We start from the raw sequence: 21101 nt of genomic DNA, 5'->3' as shown, positions 1-21101 counted from the left end.
CTATACAAATATGTTTCTATGGCAACAATACATACTAGTCATAGCCTTGCTATAAAAAACATCATGTGGTTCACGTATGGGACTTTCCTGGCTTTTAAGCACCCCACAGGCCAAGGTCTGGTGGCTTGGGGCATGGGAGGACTTGGAGCACTGCAGAGCAAGACAAAGAATCAGAACAAAAGGGACAAACCTCCTCCTCTTCAAACCCAGTCAGGTCCCACCTGTAGTTCAGCCGCATCTGCTTTCTCTTCCAGTGTTCCATAAAGGTAGCAGCTGAAACAACAGGTTGACAGTGATTCTGGTGTTTTACAATGGTTCAGGAGTCACATCAGCCCTAGGTATGTGCCTGGAATCTGTGCTAGCAGCCAACTTTTCTGTCTGTGTAAGCTAAAATAAAGGACATTTACTATGCCCACATGACTTCATGCGGAATGATGCATACAGCTTTTAAGAGGTCTAAGAAAGTCAAACACCCAAAGTTATTTAAATATTTGCATGTGACTAATAATACCGTTGGTCTTCATCTGTACGTAATTCCATTTGTAAGTCCAAACAAATCTGTTCTTCATCTACACAAAATATGACTGATTTAACTAGTGTTGTACTGATGATATAATTGTTCACTCAAAGATATCAAAATAAAGCATTTGCCTATTCTAATTCCATCTATCTAGTCGTCATAATAGTTACATTGGTTCTAATAATCATGCTCAAACCCAAATACTTATAATAATGTTAAAGCTGCACAGGAGCAGAGTGCTAAAGAAGCCTGTGATGGTTTGGGGTTTTTTAATCATTAAAAAGACTGAAATTTTGGTTTTGATGAGGACAACTTCCGGAAAAGAAACATCACACAAGCATTTCTTGAGTCACTGTAAAAAATCCCAGTCTATATCAGTCTCTCTGCCTCTGAGACTGAGCAAGTTCTCAGAGGATGTATTTAGATGCTGGGAATACACCAGCACTCCATGATAAATAAGCGATTATGAAAGAGGCAAGACTACCCAGAAGTGGTGTTCCCAAGGGAGCTTCCCGCAGTGAGCATTAACAGATGTGCTCACAAACATTTGCCCTCTTGTTCAGGAAAAACAGAGGCAGGGAGAGGGCAAGAGAGCTGAACACAGAGAGGAGGACATCATCATGTCCAGAACCTGGCTCTGCTTATGGCACTTCTATTCCAACAGTATCTTCAACCTGCCAACCTTTTGGCTGAACTTCATCACTGTACCCATACCACGTAACTGTCTCTTAAGAGGGCATGTCAGGGTCCCAGAGATCCCATCTCTTGCTGCTGGGGCTCCTGTCCTGCGGCCTGCAGTCTCCACCCACAGTGAGGAATACAGACAATGCATGACACGTTGTTTAATACTGCTACTAGGAACCGTTTCGTGGCACTGCCTTACAAAGATGCAAAATGAAAATACTGCAACTGAAATGCAGCCAGTTCATTTCAGAGCAGTGGGTGAATGTGCCAGGTATGCTGCAGTAGTTGAGCACAGCCACTCCACCACACATACCTCTGCATTTTCATACCTCATCTGGGCCCATCAGTGTACACAGAACTCAACGCTTCCCAGAGGTTATTATCCAAATGATCTTATCTAGATCCTCTGAGGTTTCATGTCATTTAAGACCACAGCTTCATGCCTTTGGAAGTAAGCCAGTATCACTCAGCACCAGGTAAGCTTCTGGGCTGGCCAAGGAGTGCCTGCTTTTTCGGAGAACAAACAGCACTAGAGCAAGGCTCACATGTAATGTTGAACCTGTGACAAGCATGGGTCGGTCCTGCAGCTGCTCTACCTCTCATGGAAGCAGAATTCTCCAGAACTCTGTAACACTGGCCCAGCGAACTGGTGGAGTCACTATCTCTAGAGGTGTTCAGGAAACATGGAGATGTGGCACTAAGGGACATGGTGGGAATGAGTTGACAGTTGGACCAGGTGATCTTGGTGGTTTTTCCAAATTTATCAATTCTATGATAGAAAGACAGAGAAATTCAGAGAAAGACAGCCTGGCCAAGATGGTGGTTGTAGGAATTCCCTCAAACTTTGAGTAATTTCCTTGCCATGTTAAGGACATTTTGCTGCCTGAGCAGCTTAAATTCCATCTGCCTCAGTCGTTCAGCTGTACAGAAGCCTAATAAGACTCCTTTCAGGCACAGGTGCTCGTAAGTGGCACTGCAGAATATACACGTCCTTACACATAGAGGGAATCAATTTCTCTTAATACTATTTCCTTAAAAAATAAATTCCTAGTGTCTTTTAGAAAAAATTCTTTTGAGAAATCTTTAAAAGTAAAATTTGAAATGATGCAAATTCACAACCTTGTGGAAAACCTTCTGATCTCAAATTCAAAATGACATTATTGAAACATTTTTTATATGGTGTTCCACCAAAATCAAGTTTTACACTGACCTAAAAAGAACTTGAGGAATTTCACATCCCACTCCAAAACTAACTCAGAGATTAAACCTTATTTTGCACAGAGCACACTGGCTTCTTCCAATATGTCTGCCTTTGCCCCAGAAGGTAAAAAGTGCATGAAGGGATCCAGAGTTTCTTGCTAAGGAAAAAGAGGCAAACAGCCCTCCTCTTTGGACAACAGAGCATTATGTACCAATACCTGTTGGGGATCACAATAACAGTAAGTGAAAGAGACCGAAACTGATACCTGACTCCCCACATGAGAACATCAGTCTATTTAAAGCCTCTGACATGGCACCCAGCTTTGGGGTGTATCACGTTTCTCCCTGTGCATTATATGGCCAGATGATCTTGAAGATCACAGGCACTCCTCCCTGCGGCGAGTTCAACCTCCCCAGGTCTCCTGCTTTTCCTTTGGACCTGCAGCGCTCCTGACTCCCCACTACCCTTAAATCCTTCTGCAGGAAAGTCCTTTTCCTTGGCAGTGAGCTCTCAGCATCAGCCCTTAGCTTACTGCAACTCAAATGAAGACACTAGTGAAGACAGTGCTCTAAGTGGAATTACACTGGCTTCTACAAAAATCAGTCCAGGGCAAACTTTTTGCACTTCTCTCACCAACACTGGGAGCCACGAGGCTGTCACACTACACAGCTGAAGGTAGTGAAGCACATCCCTGTTCTTTGTAGCCTCTCTGTACCCTGTACCATTCCAGTTACAAGCTTGGGCTTTGGACCCATCTTTCCCATTTATCTTTCTAGACAGGCCCCCATTGCCTGGCAGAGGATGACCATGGCTCATGTAGCCCTCTGTAACTACTCCCACAAAAAGTTTCACAATGCTTTTAACTAAATTCCGCAGATGAGAAAAGAAAGGATAAGTGACTTGCTGAAATACAGGGCCAGTCGGCATCAGAAAAAGTACCTATTATGACACAATTCCCGGCTCATGGTCTGCATGCTTGATGTCTTCTTGCTGATAAACTTAATTGCATCTCGGAACGCGCTCAGGAATCAATCTTGGTTTGTCCAGAGACGTTAAAGGCCATTACACTTCCCCACGGAGCCTTCTCCTCAACCCCAAAGTACATCAATACATTTCTTCCGTAATGCTCTAAAGTGGAAGCTGGCTTTGCAAATAGATTTTTTTGGCAAGCTATGCAATCTCGTTAATGAAATTTTGACATACCATGCTGCAGTTTTATGACAGATGCTTAACAATTTCATTTGATATCCATCTTGAGCAACTTCTTGAATTTTAGCTTTCAGTCCAGAATATAAATTTGGGAGTGGCAGTTTCATGGCAGGGGCGGAGGGGGGAGAAACAGAAGTCCTTTATATAATTAACTGAGTATAAATATACTGCTTTATCTCCTCTGCTTCTTCCTGTTATATCTTAAATAATTAAAAACTTAACATCAAGGCATATATCTTCTTACCCCAGAGAGCCATGAAGACTGAGAAGAAGACAGTTGCAGGGTTATCAAACAGATGACTTGCACGAGCAGTCGCACAAGCGGAGCTCATCTTCCAGTAACTGCACGTTCTGTCACACAAGGGACACATGGTGATATTGTTTCTCTGGTCACACATTTCCATACTGCAAAGAAGCAATACAACACGTGAAAGGCAATGTCGGTATGGCTCAACATCCAAGCTATGACAGTCATTTCTGATGGGCTGCTCTCCTCGACACAGCATCTGTTTCTGATCTGCAGGACCACCAAACGCTGCTCTTGCAGTCTTTCCCTCTCTTGGCCTAATCAGCAACTTCATCCATAACCCATGCTAACGGAGGGGCTGAAATAGGAGATGCAAAAGACTCTGTGCTTTTATAGAATATTATTGTTTAAAAAAAAAAAAACAACTTATTTTAAAATACTAACCACAGCAACAGATAAAGTACAAGGGAAGTGCTGAGGATCAAAAGACTGGAATTCAACAAATTTAATTTCTCTGCACTCCATCTGCAGACAACCAATAGTTACGTTTTTGATTTTCTTCCACTGCTGGAAGCAGTACAAAGCAATCTTAACAAAAAAAAAAAGAAATCTATTTTCTGATATCCATTAATCTGCTTTGTTAATCACCGCTCTTGGTTGTTGTACAAACTATGTAATTTTCATCTACAGCTGATGATGCACGCGGGGCAAATAATGCAAAATCATAGGGCTTTATAATTATTATAATAACAAAACGTACTGAAATTTAAAAATAGGGGGACATCATGACTTTGTTAATCTGACTGCAATTGCTTAGTTTAGACATACATATTCTTGATTTATCTTCATGTCACACAATATGCTTTTCAGCATTTTAAGAAGGGAGCACTAAAACCTATCATCAGCAACCTTTTGTTAGTTTCATATAATGATCTGCATTAGAAAAAAAAGACCCACACCTGAGCAACCAGCCAAGAATTAATTTTAGTACATCAGCACAGCTCAACAAAGTAACATTAACAATAACTGCTAATGATCTTAAGACATGCTGCAGTTCTGGTGCCCACACTCAGCCCTTGGTAGATCTCCATCACTTACAGGAAAGGGAGCCTGTGGGACTGCAGCCTCCCCCATCCCATGGAGCTCACCCACCCCTTTCAAACACATCTCCCAAAGGATGGAACATGCAGGATGCAAAGAGGAACATGGGCAGAGAGCACTCACTGCACTCTGGCCAGCGCCAGCTGGCAGTCAGACCTGGAAATGCCATGGCACAAACAGACAGGGCACTACAGGAGGCACGAGGAAAAGCCCAGGAAATGGGAGCCACAGTTTTCAGCTGTGCTTGCTCTAGGTATTAGTGACAGGGCATCTACACAGGTAGCATTTTATTTTTGAGATTCTGATTGCTTCAAATAATAGAAACATCTGTTGTGTATTTTTTTTTAATTTGCTTTTACCTTGGTATGTTCTCATCCACAGTTGCACAGCCATATAGGAAAACGATAATCCCTACAATGGAAGCTGGAATAAGCATTTGTGTATAAACTCCCAGCCAGGCAAAATATAGTCCAATCTTCTCTCCAAAGTATTTTCTGAAAGACATTAAAGATTTTTAAAAAGAGAGAGGAAAAAATGTTTCCTATTTCTTAAAATATAACGTGGCTAAAATTATGAATCACAGCTGGATTAAGCATGGAGAAAGTAAGATCCAATGACCTGTGGGAATGTTTTCCTCAGAGGACTCTCTTTCTCATGCATGGAGTTAATCCAGTGATGCAGGCACCATGAAAGCCAGTCAGTCCAACTGAACATTGTTTTCCTATGTTTCTGCTGTGTAAGTTGATATCTCTGGATGTTCTGAGAGCTATTCCTCTTACCAAAGCCCCTCATTTTCTGTAACAAAGTTACTCCAGAGAGTCTCTGCTCTTACCAAGAGTGAGTGAAACACACAGAAAGCACTGAAACCCCACACAAACCTCCTCCCTGCCCACCCTAGCTCCCCTGGCTTCCACCGTGCTGGCTGGAGATGTATATGTGGAACTCCTGCTTGGCACAGAGATGCAAACATGCACAGTTGCCTGTGCTTGGGAGCATTATGGGGTGGCTCCACAGGACCATGGCAGACCACTGCAGGGCCATGGCAGGCATGGCTGCAGTGCAAGAATGTGCCCTCAGGGTTGGCTCTCACCTCACCAGATCAATGGGCTGGTACTTATAGAAGACTCCATAGCTTGCCCACTCCTCACATAGGAGCTGTAAAAGAGAAAGGAAGATGAAAGCTGAATCCCAACACGCAAGACAGATTTCTCCTTTGCAGTGCTCATGCTTTGTGGTTTCAACACATAACTCAGATCTGCCAATATACATGGTTTGCATTAAGTATTAAAAGCAAATTTGATGATCTGGCATGCTATAATGCAGTGATGAATTCTAGTACATTAAAAGGCTCTTCAGCAATGGGATTGATGGATAACTACAGCAGAGATGGGGAGAGCAGTCCTGATTTTATGACCCACAGAAGGAATTTAGCAGAACACATAGGAAAGATGAACATGCTCTGAGTTAACAACACAGAGAAAACAAGCATAAGTGGGTTTGTTTCCACTGCACAAACGTTCAGTGTTCATCAAGAAGAGCTGTGCAGAGCTGCCTTGAAGCCCACATTTAGGAGATGCTCAGCTTTAAACTACAAGTACGTGCTGATTTCCACTCATCCTTTTGGTTAGGATACAGGCCAAGAAGAACAATGATCCCTATTAATGATTTATAAAATTGAATCTCTCATAAAAACAGGCTCCTCTGAGACCTTCAACTTCTCTTTTACTTTGTAAAATATATCAACAGTGCTTCTCTAATTTTTAGTTCAGCTAACAGATTGAATAAGAAATCAATGTGTCTAATAAACACTGGATAAAAAGAACTGTTCTCAGTGGCTACCTGTACCATCACCATTGTTTCTCCTCGGATGAGGGAACCAGCCTGTCTACACATGCTTTAGAATTCCTGCCTTCCTTTTCAGCTTGTCTCCTTGGTTTAACTCAGTTAACCCAGAGATAGGGAATACATTTCTGAACAAATAAGTAATATTTCAAGGAGATACTCTGTTGATCATTTCTGAGACCACTTCCTAGGGGAGCAGCCCAAGCAGGATGCTCAAGTCTATAGACTCTATGCCTGTGGCAGGAGAAGCTTGGCACATGCAGCCATGCTCCCTGAAGCAAAGCAGGCTGGGCACTCCAGCCACTGCCCACAGACTGCCCTACCTCAAGCATCATACTGCAGGGCCAACAGGATTTCTGGAGCAATTAGCAATTCTCCTGCCAAATCATTGGTCAGACCTTCCAAGTTGAACTGCTCCATTGTGCTTTTGAATGACTCAAAAATACGACTTTCCTTCCATGGAAATGTGATGTCAAAAATAAAAGTGGACTATGGATTTTCCCCTCTTTCCTGAAAATAATTCATCTTTACTAGTTTCCTTAAAACCATAAGGGCAGAAAACATGAAAGGCAGGTTTTTATTATACATCAGCATTCTTGCACATGTGACTTTTATTCTACTGCAGGTTTCTTTCAACCGTTTTTCCAAAAGTCTCAGCTCTGCTGCCTGCGCTTGGGAAACATGCAATGATTCGGACAATTCAACATTCATGCGTACTAGCTGAAACTTCATTTTTTTTAATTTCCTTTTAATAAGATAAGTTAGTGCTGGAAATGAGATGATTCCTCAGTAAGCTAATCTGGCCAAGCCTATCAGGAAACACTAAATGAAGGAGATTTTGCATCAGTGCCATTTTTCACTTTTGTATGGCGCTTCAAACCAAGTTTGCAGTTAAAGTACAAATGAATTATCTCATTTATCTTGACATTTATCAGCTTGATATTCAAAGCACAGCTTCAAAGACATGATTATAGAAGATCAGTGAGCTATCCCTAAATATTTACTTCATTTCTATGTCTCAAATTTAATTTTGTTGTAAAAAAGGCACAGCCTGGCCTAGCACTGGATTAGATTAAAGAAAGTTTCAAGAAACCAGAAGAGATGTGCCAAAGCACACCAAGAGATTATTTGAAGGAACTAAAAGCCAAAAGCCAAGGTAAACATTTCAAAACAGACAGCGAACTTGTGAAATAAGTGCATTTGTGAGGCTAGTAGTAAAGACGGTAATCCAGCTGATTTACAAAACATGGACTTTCATCCATGTTTCATCATTTTTGAGGGTTGTATTGCTCAATGATGAAATGATAAGCATGTGGTATTTTTAACACAAATCAGTGGGGAGGAGAAGGGGTTGGAAATCAACAATAGCTGTCTCCTGATGACTCATTTGCATGTTAGGCCCAGCAAACCTCTACTTTTGGACACCTATTTTCATAAGGCCAACATTGAGGGTTTGAACCCACTTCTCCTACACCCTGAACAGAATCACAGAATCACAGAATTGCCAGGGTTGGAAGGGACCTCAAGGATCATGAATCTCCAACCCCCCTGCCACATGCAGGGCCACCAACCATCCCACCTAATGCTAGACCAGACTGCCGAGGGCCCCATCCAATCTGGCCTTGAACACCTCCAGGGACGGGGCATCCACAACCTCCCTGGGCAGCCTGTTCCAGGACCTCACCACTCTCTCCGTAAAGAATTTCCCCCTGACGTCCAACCTAAATCTCCCTTCCCTCAGCTGAACCATGCTTTTCCTCATGGAAACATGACTGTGAAACAAGTTGGAAGGCAAAGGCAGGTGCTGGTAGTCTAGGAGCCCAAGGTACGTTGCAATCAAATTCATTAACTCCCCTCATGAAGCAGAGAGTTCAGGAGCAGGCCTAAGCTCTCTTGTGACACACTGACAGTGAGCTAATGTACTCCAAAGGAGCATGGTCACCAGTGTGCAGAAATTCCACTCCAAATTTAAGAAACAGACATTTCTGCAAAATGTAGGGAAATTTGCATTTTCTGATGAGAAGTATTCCCTCAGAATGATTACTAAACAGATTATTTTTTTCAGTATACATACACTAAAAACAATTTAAACTGCAGACTTATGCAGAAAATGATATAGTAATCAGTATACACCCATAGGACCACCTCTGGATGTGCTTCACATTAAAGCTTAAATGGAAATAAAAACTGAGTGCTTATGTTGAACAAGCCAGTCTTTATCCTTCATATTAGCTGACATGCCCACCTTTTGGGTCTGATTCTAACCCCAAGCTCCAGAGTAGCATCACATTAATCCACAGAGACTGCAACGCATTTTGCATGGTTGGCTGTGGCACAAAGCAGGGTTTGTGCTGGGTATGGATATCTGAAGACAGCTGAGCATATTCTCACTGGTGCAGACCTGAAGTTACAGCACCCTAACTTTAGGTGTTGCGTCTGAATCCTCTCAGTACTTGCTAATGTGGTAAGAAGTGCACTGTTACTAAGCTGGCATTTCATACGTAGCCATACCGAGCTCCACATGAAGGCAAACTGAAATGTTAGAAAGTATTCACATACTTCTACTGCATAACATTTTTGTGATATGGTGTGTGAAATCTTGGTAATGCCCAGATTTCAGCAGGTAACTTCAGGCTGGGACTTTCGTAAGTGTCTTAACCCCCTTACGTCCACTTACTTTTCTGTCATTGGGTTCGACGTTTTCACCTTCATAGTCGCCCTTTAAAGAAAGAAAACTCATGTCATTCAGTGAGTCACTCCCAGAGCTGCTATGCCTTCTGCACACCCATGGTTCCCTCTTGCTTAATGCATCAAAACCAGAAAAGCAATCTGTAAAATAATGCTGCATTTTAGGAGTTCATTTGTGATAGCACACTTTGTCTCTTGTCATCGGGCACATTAAGAAAGAGTAATGGTGTCCATCACTGGGGAAAAAGAAATGAATAAGTGATAAAGGTGGCCTAAAAATGTCAAGGGAAAGGATGCGGTATTTCCATGGTGTTTGGGGTTCACCTCAGGCCACTTGACAGAGGAAGGAGCAGCTGAGAGAGCTGACCTGTATCCAAAGTCTCCAAACATTCAGGGCTGATTAGATCTGTGGAGCTATTTTTAAGTATGGTAAAGGAGTAAATGAAGACAATAAATAAATTACTTAAAACAGAGCGCTTATCAGCAGTTATCTAAAGAAGTGGGGCCAGTACATGCAGAAAAGTTTATTTAACTGTTCTGGATTTCTGAGTGATATCACTGTAGCTTACGAGTGCCTGATGTTCACGATAAGTATCGGTCAGGCAACGAGCCTGTTGTGATTGCTGTTACCCGGAGATAAAACACTGAAGACACAGCAAACAGGACAGAAAACTAAGACAGCATGCTTCATTCACACGTTCCCCATGGGGCAGCCTGCACTGGGCTTGGCACTCTTTGGACACTTATGCAGCCAGCACATCATGAGCAGTATTTCTGTAACGTCCTCTTGACATCCGCTAGGCCTGTTTGACAGTTCTAGCCATGCCATGAACTTCCAAGGGAAAGTGTCACCAGCACCTAGTTGCTGTGTGCCTCTGCCTCACAGAATCACAGAATGGTTGGGTTAGAGGGGACCTCTGCATCCATCTGGTCCAGCAGGGATACCCAGAGCAGAGTGCTCAGGACTACGTCCATGCAGTTTCTGAAGATATCTCAGGAGAGTCTGTAACCTCTCTGAGAAACCTATGCCATCATACACCCAATACAGAAGAGCTGTCTGATGGTCAGAGAGAACCTCCTGTGCTCGAGTTTGTGCCCATTGGGCAATACTGAGCAGAGCCTGGCTCCATCATCTATGCACCCTTCCTCTGGGAATTTTTACACGTTTATGAGGTCCCTCGAGCCCCCTCTGCTCCAGGCTGAGCATTCTTAGCTCTCTCAACCTCTTCTCAAAGAAGAGGTGCTCCAGTTCCTTCACCACTTTGACTGCCATCCATTGGGCTCTTCCCAGCACGTTTAGGTTTGACATCACTCACCTCGACAGTATGAGGATCCCCAGCTCATTCATGGGCACCACCCAAATTCCCCACCTTCCCCTAATCCTCTCTATCCCAGTGAACATTATGGCTTAACACACTTTAACATCTCATGAAAGACATCACTTAGGATTATCAGAGATTGGACAGAGGGGGGAAATTCATTAATAGTGAGCACAGTGATGGAAACAGCCTGCAGAAATGACTACAGTCATCACACAAGCAAGCCGGAAGTTGTGTTCCCGAGCACCAACGTTTGGGAAGATGCCATTAATGCATTACATATTAAAAACTGCTTGGCGTCAGACAGACATGGAAAATACATTCCAAGATCACTTACATCATGCAAAGGATATGCAGCACTGTAAACTCCATTGGCAAGCAGGCTGGTGATCCCTTGAAAAATAAAGACATAACAGTTATTTACAATTTTGAGGCTAGACAGTCCCACTTCATCATGCTTCCTGGAGGTTTCCCTCAAAATAACAGCCATTTGGTCAGCTAATGATTTTTCTGCCATCTCATTCTTTTCCACGTGCTTTCATTTTTAATCACATAGGTTATTAAACATGACTCATTTTATGAAATGGAAAACTGCAGAGAGCAAGAAGAAGTCATATATATTTGAGAATCAAGAATTAGAAGCCAATGACTTAAAATTAGTCATTATAATAAATTACATTTTCTGAAAAGTCAGTTTGATTTAAGGGCAAGCCTGCAGATTTGAAAGCATGTAGCAGAAGGTTTGATCACAAAAAGAATATGGTTGCAATTGATGGTATAAGGGAACACGCATACACACTCACCATACACACAGAGCTTTGAATTTAGATTTCAGACTGATTAGAGAAATTGTAGGGAAAGCCTTTGCAAAGACCTTGGCGTAATACTTACCATATTTACCACATTTTCGTCTTTTATTTAAAAGGGCAGTTTCCTTCTTTCTTCCCTCTCCTTTCCCTGTTTACACATCCGTTTATTAGTTAGATGCATGAGCCTGAAAGCAGTTAATGCTTCATCTACAAAATGCATGGGGCACAAGGGGCAGGTTCTTCCCTCTCGGTGCGCTACCGCTCCCTCACCAGGCTGCCCTGGTGAGCGCAGCGAGGCCGATGTGGGGAAGGCGCGAGCACAGGGCAGAAGGGCACGTCCATTGAGGGACATGGTGTAGAGTGGTCACAGGTATGGGATAATGGTTGGACTAGGTGATCTTAGTGATCTTTCCAGCCTTTATGATTCCATGGTGCTCCCTCCCACAGGACACTTGGCCAAACCATGGCCCTTGAGAATGCGCGCAGCCTCTCACACCCTGCTGCCATTCATACAGCTGCTGCCAGTGATGGAGGGGTGCCCATATCTGAGCGTGCCATGTTATTCATGAAGTTACGGCTGGTGATTCAACCAACTGGTCTTGGCTGTGGAACCACAACTACTTTGGGTCAGTCAGTGCAAAGCCAAGCAGTTCCCTGTGCAAGGCTAAACAAAAAAACCTATGGCGCTGTGGAGAATTCAAAAGAACTCAAAAATTTAAAAAAACAAAAAAAAAACCCCAAAAAAACGGAGAGGAAAAATTATGTGCTATAGCATGCTCCCTGCTGACCATCCACTCATTGCTACCCAGTGTGGGACATCGAGCATGAACCAGGAAGCAATCACTGCAGGTTCAGGAGCTGTTTTTGATTGTTCTTAAAGTAAGAATTTTTCAAGTTCAATAATACAATAGCACTAGCTGGAGAAACTGCTCCAGGAGCATTCAGTATCCTGTAGTATCATTATTTTCCAAGTCATATTTAAAATTATGCAGTGCAATAAGTTGTCTGCAAATGTTTCCATACTTTTAGCACAAACAACTAGGCATCAGATAAATTATCCTTTTAGGGCAGTGCTACCAAAGAGCTACATAATACCTTTCCACATACCAGCATTTAACAGTTACGATGGGTTCACATTTTCACAAATTTGCAAAATGAATAACAAAGACTTGCAGTGTTCGCTGCGCTGCTGCCCTTTTCCAGCTGGACAAAAGTGTTACAGCATTATCTGTGTTTGCTCAAAACCATTTGCAACCTTTGCTGGGTTGTAACCCAGCATTCCAGCGCTGTAACACAAAGAACCTGATTGAGTTATGCTGGTTATATCCTCGGATGTGCAGGCCTAATGACATTTTTATTGGGTATACTTTGTGACCTTGCCAGTCTATTGAAGAAGAACAATCCAGGAATCCTAATACTTTACCTTCCTTTAGCCTCTGCCCTATTCAGCTAATCTCTAACCAGTTCCCGATTTTTAGATTAAATAAAAAAATAAAAAAATAAAAAATAATCAAGTGAGCAGCCAACTCTAAGGCAAGAACTCAAACTACATGGTCCTCTCCCTTCTAGAGTGCACATACATAACTTCCAGTGAAAATGATCTGGCATCAGACTCAAAAAAGGGTCCTGAAAGTTAGAGATTAATTTGGATTTCCCATGCTACAGGGAAATAGAACTTCTGTTAATATTGGCTGAACCCCAAGAAAATTCAGTGTATACAAGGACTCAACAATTATACATTGTACGTTGTTACTTCAACAGAAAAATCCAAGCATGGTAATTGTTTCTCATATAATTGTTCTTTATTACTTGATGGATTTCTAAGCAGCTGATGGGTCAATATTGAACAGAACTACCTGTAATTCAAGTTCCCATTGTTTTACTTAGCTGCTTGTAGGTAAATAAATGCTATAACAGACTTCAACAGTTATCAAATACCTTCTCCCACGTTCATGCATTTTTTCTTCATCAAAGTATGTTTCTATGTGTCATCTGCTAAGATGACAGGATATGAGAGAAAAAAAATAAGAGAGCCTTCCATCTTATATAATTTGGTTTACCATTGTTACCTTTGATCCTCCAGACAGCTATCTACCACTTCTGCCTCACAGTGTTTGAATTCATATTTACTCACATTAGAAATTTATTTCTTAAGAACACCAGATTTAGGTGAAATCCTAAAAACCATTGGCTGTGGCAGCATGAGCTTTACCCACATCTGCCATGAGGGCCAAAGGAAGGGCTGGGCTCAGGTTAAACTCACTTCCACTTGTAACAGCGATTTGGGCAGTCACCATTCCACTCAAGTCCTTGCAAAGGGAATGCAGTGGCCCATAGGTTTCAGGGCAGTTATGGAACTGCATGGTAATGCTCTCATCCACTATCATGAGTGATAAACTGAACCACTGCAAAACTTGTATCATCCCTGGCTCTAGATCACCTTCCAGCCATGCCATAAAGGTCATAACTAACATACGAAGGGCCTGCATGCCTCACGTCTCATTCATAGTTGAATCTATAGATTCACATTTGAAAAAAAATCCAAATAGCTACAGTAATTATATTTCCAAATGAAACACTTACATCCACATACATCAAATCAGAGAGCAGGGCAAAAACCAAAACTCCACAGCCAGTTACAGCTTGCCATTATTTTCAATATCTGAAAACAATATTGATCTTAAACCTCAATAAAGTTCCTTACCCATGCTATATTTTGCTTTGGTACATGTTGTTCTTTTCAGAATTTCATAAACCTGTAGAAGTAAAAGAAAAGAAATGCTTACTTGGGATACTGCCAGCAAAAAACACAGTCTTTCTGTGAACAGCTCAGATACAAGTATTGGCAGAACCAAGACACTGGTGAAGTCATTATTCGTTAATAAAAATTGTCATGCTCAGCACATCAGAGTTTCAAGGCTTCCTTACACAGTTAATAATACAAGAGAGGAAGGCTGAGCCCGCTGGCCAGTTACTGCTGCTTATTTGAGGGGGACAGGATTACATCTCCCTCCTGTCAGGCCACCCCTCCTTGCTGCCCATGCTCTGCAGTGCCCTGCAGACATTGCTGCCTCCAGCCCCACGAGTTTGCACACGTGTGGCAGCTATCCGAAAACAGGTAAAAAAAACAGTTTGACCTTAACGTTTCAGAGCCTGGTGGCAAAACAGACATATTTGTTCTACGATTTGTTCTCATTTATTGTCAAATAACCTTTCCACACTGGCGTGGAGTCAGGGTGGCAGGGGAGGTCAGCCTGCATTTTTGCACATAACCATTGGCAGCTCTGCAGGGGCAAGCAGCACAATTGCTGCCTGCCAGGTCACGGGGGACACCTGAAGCTGCCCCTCTGCCCAGCATCGCCCACCAGCCCCCACAGGTTAAAGAGCTGTCACAGAGAGATGGCTAGTTACATAATTTGATTTTTTGTTTTGTTTTGTTTTTTAGTAAGTTCAAGCTCTTCAGCTTTTTCTGTTCACCAAAGTCTCACAGGGAGTGACTGGATTCCTGTTCATTTTGCTGTAGGTGGGAGGGTCAATATTTGCACTGTGGTTTAAAAATACATATGGGAAAGGCAGGAGAGAACTTTAAGTAACAAGAATACAAAGACAAATGCATGCAGGATAAGATGATGCCGGGCACTGCTCAATCTACCTTTTATTGCCAGGTTATTTGCAGAGATTTCAAATGAAGCAACACAGAATCAGCATTACTGCTATATGCCTGGTGTTCTTTAGAGGCCTTAGGGAAGGTAGGCAAGAAATCAGACCATGCTTTGCAGAACTGTTGCAGCAACTGCTGCTTAGCACAGCCCTGGATGCTGTGTAGGCTTTACTTTTAATATCCCTTTAATATCTGACTATAGAGGAAGACTTTCTCCCTTTTCTATTTCACGTTCTGAGTCACAAGATATTACTCAAATGTAGTCTGCGATATCTTATTCCTGCTTTAGGCTTCACTTCTGTAAGGGAGCTGCAGAGTTGCAATAGAACAATGTATACTTTAGGACAGGTAGGCACAACACAGAACCTAAATTCCCTCCTGGTGATGTGCCTACTAAGAAATCATGTTTCACTTACATCATGAACCAAAAAGAAGATCCAAATCATTGTCCAAAAGACAGCAATCTGTTAGCATCAAACACAAGTTATCATACAAGCTAAAGCTGGAAACATTTATTGGATAAATAATTAATGTCACAGGTGATCTCTGGCCTTAGGTACAAAGGGACAAACTTGCAATAGGCTTTGCCCTAAAGCCAGCAAAGAGGCTATTAACACCAGCATGAAGGCACTACCCACCATAAATTATTTATATACAGTACTTACTATAGTGCTTCTTGTTTTGCTGTCAAAGAAGGAATCTCTGTCAGACAAATCAAATCTGTTAAAAGATGAGAAGGAAGCCCATTATGTTAAAAAAATAACAAAAACAAAAAAAAACAGTAATTTCCTGCTCTGGTTGACCCCTTCAGTATTTTTTTTTCTCCTGGGGTTCTCTCATAGCTAACATTAAAGGGTAGCTTGTGGAAATCTCATTAAAAAGAAAGCCCAACTCTTGCATTTTAAAGACATGCTTTATGTATTTATAGCTTTTTCCACACAAAAGAGGCTGTTGGCGCTCATCTAATTGAATTCCTGCCTGCTACAGGCCTTAGGTTTCTTTCTCCTAATAATCTTTGTATTTGGGCCACACCCGCAAAACCTGTAAGAGCACTCTGGCTTCCCTCATTCAGCGAACGCCTACGATGGTCTCACTGAAGGCAGCCACCTCTGCAAGTATCATGAGGCATTTCAAACACAAGCTAAGGAGCACCTTCTGGGCTTTCTCTGAGCTATCAGTTTCCTTTGCTGCAGGAGCATCCTACATGCAGTACATGTATAAGTATAATAGCTGCAAGTCTAAGAACACATCAAACATCACATACATTGACTGGCCCCACTACCAGGCACGTGAATCCAATACACAGCTCCATTAGTGTTCCACATCCCTTTATTAAAAAAAATAAAAATAAAAAAAAAGTCCGTATCTAGAGCGAAGAAATCCTTCCCTAGGACTGGTATTTGTTCCAGCTGGCACGCACGTAAATACACTCTTCAAAGCTTTGCCTCTGGGATGCTGGCCAAGGAAGAGCAGCAGCAAAGCAATCCAAGGCAAATGAAACTCTGGCTAGGCCCCACCTTATGATTTTTTTCCTCCACCCACGTCTGTAGCTACTCTTACCAGTCCACTGGCTTCGTATCACTTACGAGACAAGACCTGCTTTGCAGTACATGTGAGCTGCCTATACTGCATGATTGGAACTATCTTTGTCATTATCAATCCACAACTCTGCCTGAAGAATCTTACTGAGCATTTTCATTTTACATGGGAAAAGACTGTTGTAAATGACATTATAATTTTTGTTTCACATTCATTTTCTTTTCAGCCACTACCAGAGCAGCCCAGGCCTGCTGACACTGTGGTCACTTACAAGTGCTGCTTCTCCCTGGAAAAGGGGTAGGAAAGGCGCTTCACCGTCTGCGGTTTGTGCTCAGCCACCTTGGGCTGGATGGGCTCCGTTATCTTCTGAATTACTGAGTTGATCTTTTTCAGAAGGCCATGGGTCTGATTGATTTGATACATCTGAGGGGGAGAACAGAAGAACAGTAAAACTTCATCATTTTCTGGTTCACAGAGATGCACTCACAGGCACAATTTCCTCGGTGCAACAGGACAAAGAAGTAAGGGACGGAAGTGGTCACCTCACCCTGTAGCACCAGGGGCTTTTCTCTGAATATCCTGCAGCTTTCAGGATTTTCTCCTCTTCCATGTAATCAAAGATTATTGAAGATATTTTAATTCCATAACATTAAAGCCACTATTCTACTGCAGTTCTCTTTTTATCTAATTACGCTTTTGACTGAAATCGGCAGTAAGTGAGGCAATAATGGGGATTGATATAAAATCCAAACGAAAGGTGTAGCTTTAGTTTTGTAATAAATGATGCTAAGCTTTGAGATTGTCTCTTTCTCCATTACAGACTTCCCTCCGCAGTCTGGGACATGCACTTAGCATGTTTAAATATTAATCCATCTTTAAGCTACTCTCACTGAGCAGGTAGTGATCTATCACAGATGACTTAGAATTTAGCTCACGGTGAAAATACACCGTCGCATCTTTAATGACATTTCAAATATTCTGAGAGGTAATTTATTTTGTGGTAGAGTAGTCCCAACTCCTGCAAGCATGACTGATGATGTATGTAAGTAGCCATCTAAACCCAGTGAGGCTACAGTGTGCAAAGTAGTACATTCATTTTTAAGCAGTCCAACCTTTTGGGTGAGAAAGAAACCACCAAAACGTACAACTACATTTCATTATCAACTGCAACCTCCTTTAAAACATACTGGGAGGGTAAGACACTGCATAAAATCACTCGTACTGCACACAGAGAACTGCAGGAGCCACAAGTTCATGATTTCCATCCCTGCTTCCACTTGTTCTTTCTGTTGTCCCAAGCAAGAAATTTTGTGACCCTCCTACTTTTCTTGCTAAGTGCCAGGGGGACACCGTCCTCCTTGCCAGGCCGTGCAGGTTAGTTCACTATTTTATAAATACTTATGGGAATAAAAGTATATTTGAAAGGTGCGCAATGAGAACGTGTTTAAACAATGCCTTCCAAGGTGGGAGGGGGAACAAAACACCAAGAAAAAAAGAAAAAACAGGAAAATTGGGCTTACCTTTTTTGTTGGCATCTTGAGCTTAAGAAACTCTGCCTCTCGACACAACACATTCCATGGTGCGTGGATTTTTACAAATCCAACCCCATGGATCTTAGTCTTAAAAAAAATAAAAATAATTAAAAAAAAAAAAGCAAGAGAAAAGGTTACTGGTGAGAGGAAATTAAGTATTTTCCCCCTTGTGTTTCATTCACATTTAAAGAAATGCCCATTACAGCCAACACTATCAGCTCATTTGTTTGAGCTGACCAGTTTCTAACAACAGGACAATCACTGGGTACCTCTCTGTGCTGAACTGATATAAAACGTGACTCAGAAATGCTATTGTCTTCCAGAACAATCACCATTAGTTAAACAGATAAAAAGATAAAAACTGTTTGGGAAATAAAAGCTAATGGCTACGGACACAAATATAGGCTAAGCCAGGTAAATTTCATTCACAGGCACAGGGCCAAATGCCACGCATTGTAAGGAGTGGAGCTGAGGGGAGTTCTTGCTGCCTCACAAGAGCTGCTTGGAACCCACAGGGTCACAGCAGCAGCATGAAGGGGCAGTGACCTTTCCCAACCTGCCTTCCAGAAACCCACTACCCAGAGGACATAACTAACCACCAGCCTTCCAACCAGCCATCATTTCCAAGCCATCCTTGAATTTACTTCCTTGAAGAGTATTTTAGTGACTTAATGAACAAGTGAACAAAACTACTCGCTACAACAACCTGACACAAAGCAATTCATATTTTCACACAGGCACAGAGAATTGGAAGATTTCTCACACTGTACCATCAGCCTCACCTGTAATTTGTGAATTAGGGGTGGCAGGTTTATTTATTTAACACTGATCGCTGTTCTAGGTGTTGAATGTCAACTGTTGCATCCAGCAAACAAAACCAACACAGACGCTCACCCTCTCTCATGGGGATTTCAGGCATATTGGTTGGATCAGTTAATTGTAATAGCTTTCTTTGAAATTAATATGACTGCGGCTATTTCTACTAATCACACATTGGCAGTACTTCACACAAATCACTTTTTCATGCAGTCTAATGGTCTTTTAATAGAGTATGCTGTTTTCAGGGTACAGGTGAAGGGCTGTAATGTTCACATCTGAGAATGGAAAGAGCAAAACTGCAACCCAGAGCCACATGCTTGAACCAGAGTATTTAGCACAGCACTTTGCACAAACATGATTCTCCAGAGGCTGCACCAAGGTATGAAAATTTTACTGTCTGCATCAGATATTCCTCATCAGAGTCAGAATTATCAGTGGACTCAACCCAAGGCATACCATCAACCCATCAATCTCTGATTGCTGTTTACAGCCATCTAAGCCTCGCCTCTAGCTATGATAACACACCAGCAAGCTGTGTGGCAGTAAGGCATGTGCCATCATCAGTGATGGCTGAGAAGTTCGGCCAGTTGCCCTGGTGAACCTCCCCCTCTGCACTGGTGAGGCCACAACTGGAAAAGAGAAGGCTGAGAGGGGATCTCATAACTGTTTATAAATATCTAAAGTGCGTGAGTCAAGTCAACGTAGGTGGACTCCTTTCAGAGGAGTGTAGCAATAAAACAAGGGCAAGGGGCAGAAATTGTAACACAGGAAGTTCCATGCTAACATAAGGAAGAACTTCTTTATTGTCTGAGAGATGGAGCATGGGAACAGGCTGCTTAGAGAGTGGTGGATTCTTCTTCCCTGGAGGCATTCAAGACCCACCTAGATGCCTGCCTGTGCTACTTGCTGTTGGAAACCTGCTTTAGCAGGGGGCTGGACTCAATGATCTCTATGGGTGCCTCCCAACTCTTACGGTTCTGTGACTGTGATCTCCCCAAATCTACCCACCAGCCATCCTTTTCATCATTACACATCTACAGCAGCTCCTTACATCCTCATCATGTTCCAGTTCCAGGCCAGCCTCCACCAGGTTTCCCTCATACTCCTCCCTGCGAAACCTCTTGTCATCTTCGTGGCAGTCAGCGTGGGGCTCACTCTCACCCATCTCCATTTGCACACCCTTCCCAGGCAGTGGGTCCTGCTTGGTGCTCCTGGCACCTGCATCATTGTGCAGGGCTCTCCTGGTGAGCGTCCTCCCTGCTGAAGACTTCTTGTAGTGATAGACCAGGATGTAATCGACTTTCCTCTTGCCATCTCGGAAGTAGAGTCCATACTTGCAGTCAGCATCTGGATTTTTGGATAGGGAGTTCAATAGCTAGAAGCAAGGAGTGGGGTGTGGAGGGAAGGAGAAGAATAATTAGCGCACAGTCAAATGGGCACCAAGCAGACCAGGGCCTGGTATCAAGCACTGCTTTCCAAAAGCATACTGAGACCTAACCTCAGGCAGCAAGCCTGCAGGAGGAGCCCCTACATGCTACTCACTCAAAACAATTTTGCAAGTTAACACTCGCAATTTTCCTGATAGCCGGCTGGGATTTCATTGGCCATAAGTAAATAGATAAAATGACTGGGATTTAATCTAATTCCCAGCACACTGCTTCATAAGTCAGCTACTGGGTAGCTTTGGTTGTCTCTGCTGAGGGCTAATTGCCACTAAGATCATCTGTCCTCTTCCATCTGGGACATCTGTGTTTTGGTTCTGACAGATAGATTGATATCATGTGCAAACATTTCTCACTTCTTTTATCTATTGCTGCTAGTTTGTATCATCTGAGAAAGAGATCAGCCCCCATACAGACTGAAGGGAGCCAGCTGGGTGATGAGGGCGGCCAGTGCTGGACTCCAGCCAGGGAAGTGGGCTCCTTGCTAG

General features: G+C 42.6%; 1 protein-coding gene across 6 annotated transcripts in view; it reads right to left on the bottom strand.

The window, feature by feature from the left end:
• Positions 1 to 21101, bottom strand: part of ANO1 (anoctamin 1) — a 78195-nt gene that overhangs the window by 18775 nt on the left and 38319 nt on the right. For 4 of the 6 annotated variants that reach the window (XM_031593305.2, XM_090140744.1, XM_031593304.2 and 1 more), the window contains 12 exons: positions 20223 to 20546; positions 18341 to 18439; positions 17092 to 17243; positions 15947 to 16001; positions 14325 to 14376; positions 11703 to 11768; positions 11149 to 11204; positions 9482 to 9523; positions 6053 to 6117; positions 5322 to 5456; positions 3859 to 4019; positions 191 to 273 (listed from right to left, as the gene is read on the bottom strand). In XM_031593305.2, the coding sequence (XP_031449165.1) occupies positions 191 to 273; positions 3859 to 4019; positions 5322 to 5456; positions 6053 to 6117; positions 9482 to 9523; positions 11149 to 11204; positions 11703 to 11768; positions 14325 to 14376; positions 15947 to 16001; positions 17092 to 17243; positions 18341 to 18439; positions 20223 to 20546 (1290 nt within the window). The remainder of the gene's footprint in view (positions 1 to 190; positions 274 to 3858; positions 4020 to 5321; positions 5457 to 6052; positions 6118 to 9481; positions 9524 to 11148; positions 11205 to 11702; positions 11769 to 14324; positions 14377 to 15946; positions 16002 to 17091; positions 17244 to 18340; positions 18440 to 20222; positions 20547 to 21101) is intronic. The other 2 variants (XM_031593308.2, XM_090140743.1) reach the window with 1 other exon arrangement.

Source organism: Phasianus colchicus, chromosome 5, assembly GCF_987193195.1.
Source record: "Phasianus colchicus chromosome 5, bPhaCol1.hap1.1, whole genome shotgun sequence".
NCBI classification, from domain to species: domain Eukaryota; kingdom Metazoa; phylum Chordata; class Aves; order Galliformes; family Phasianidae; genus Phasianus; species Phasianus colchicus.
Note: the sequence above shows the minus strand (reverse complement) of the source record. Positions and strands in the feature narration are given on the sequence as shown.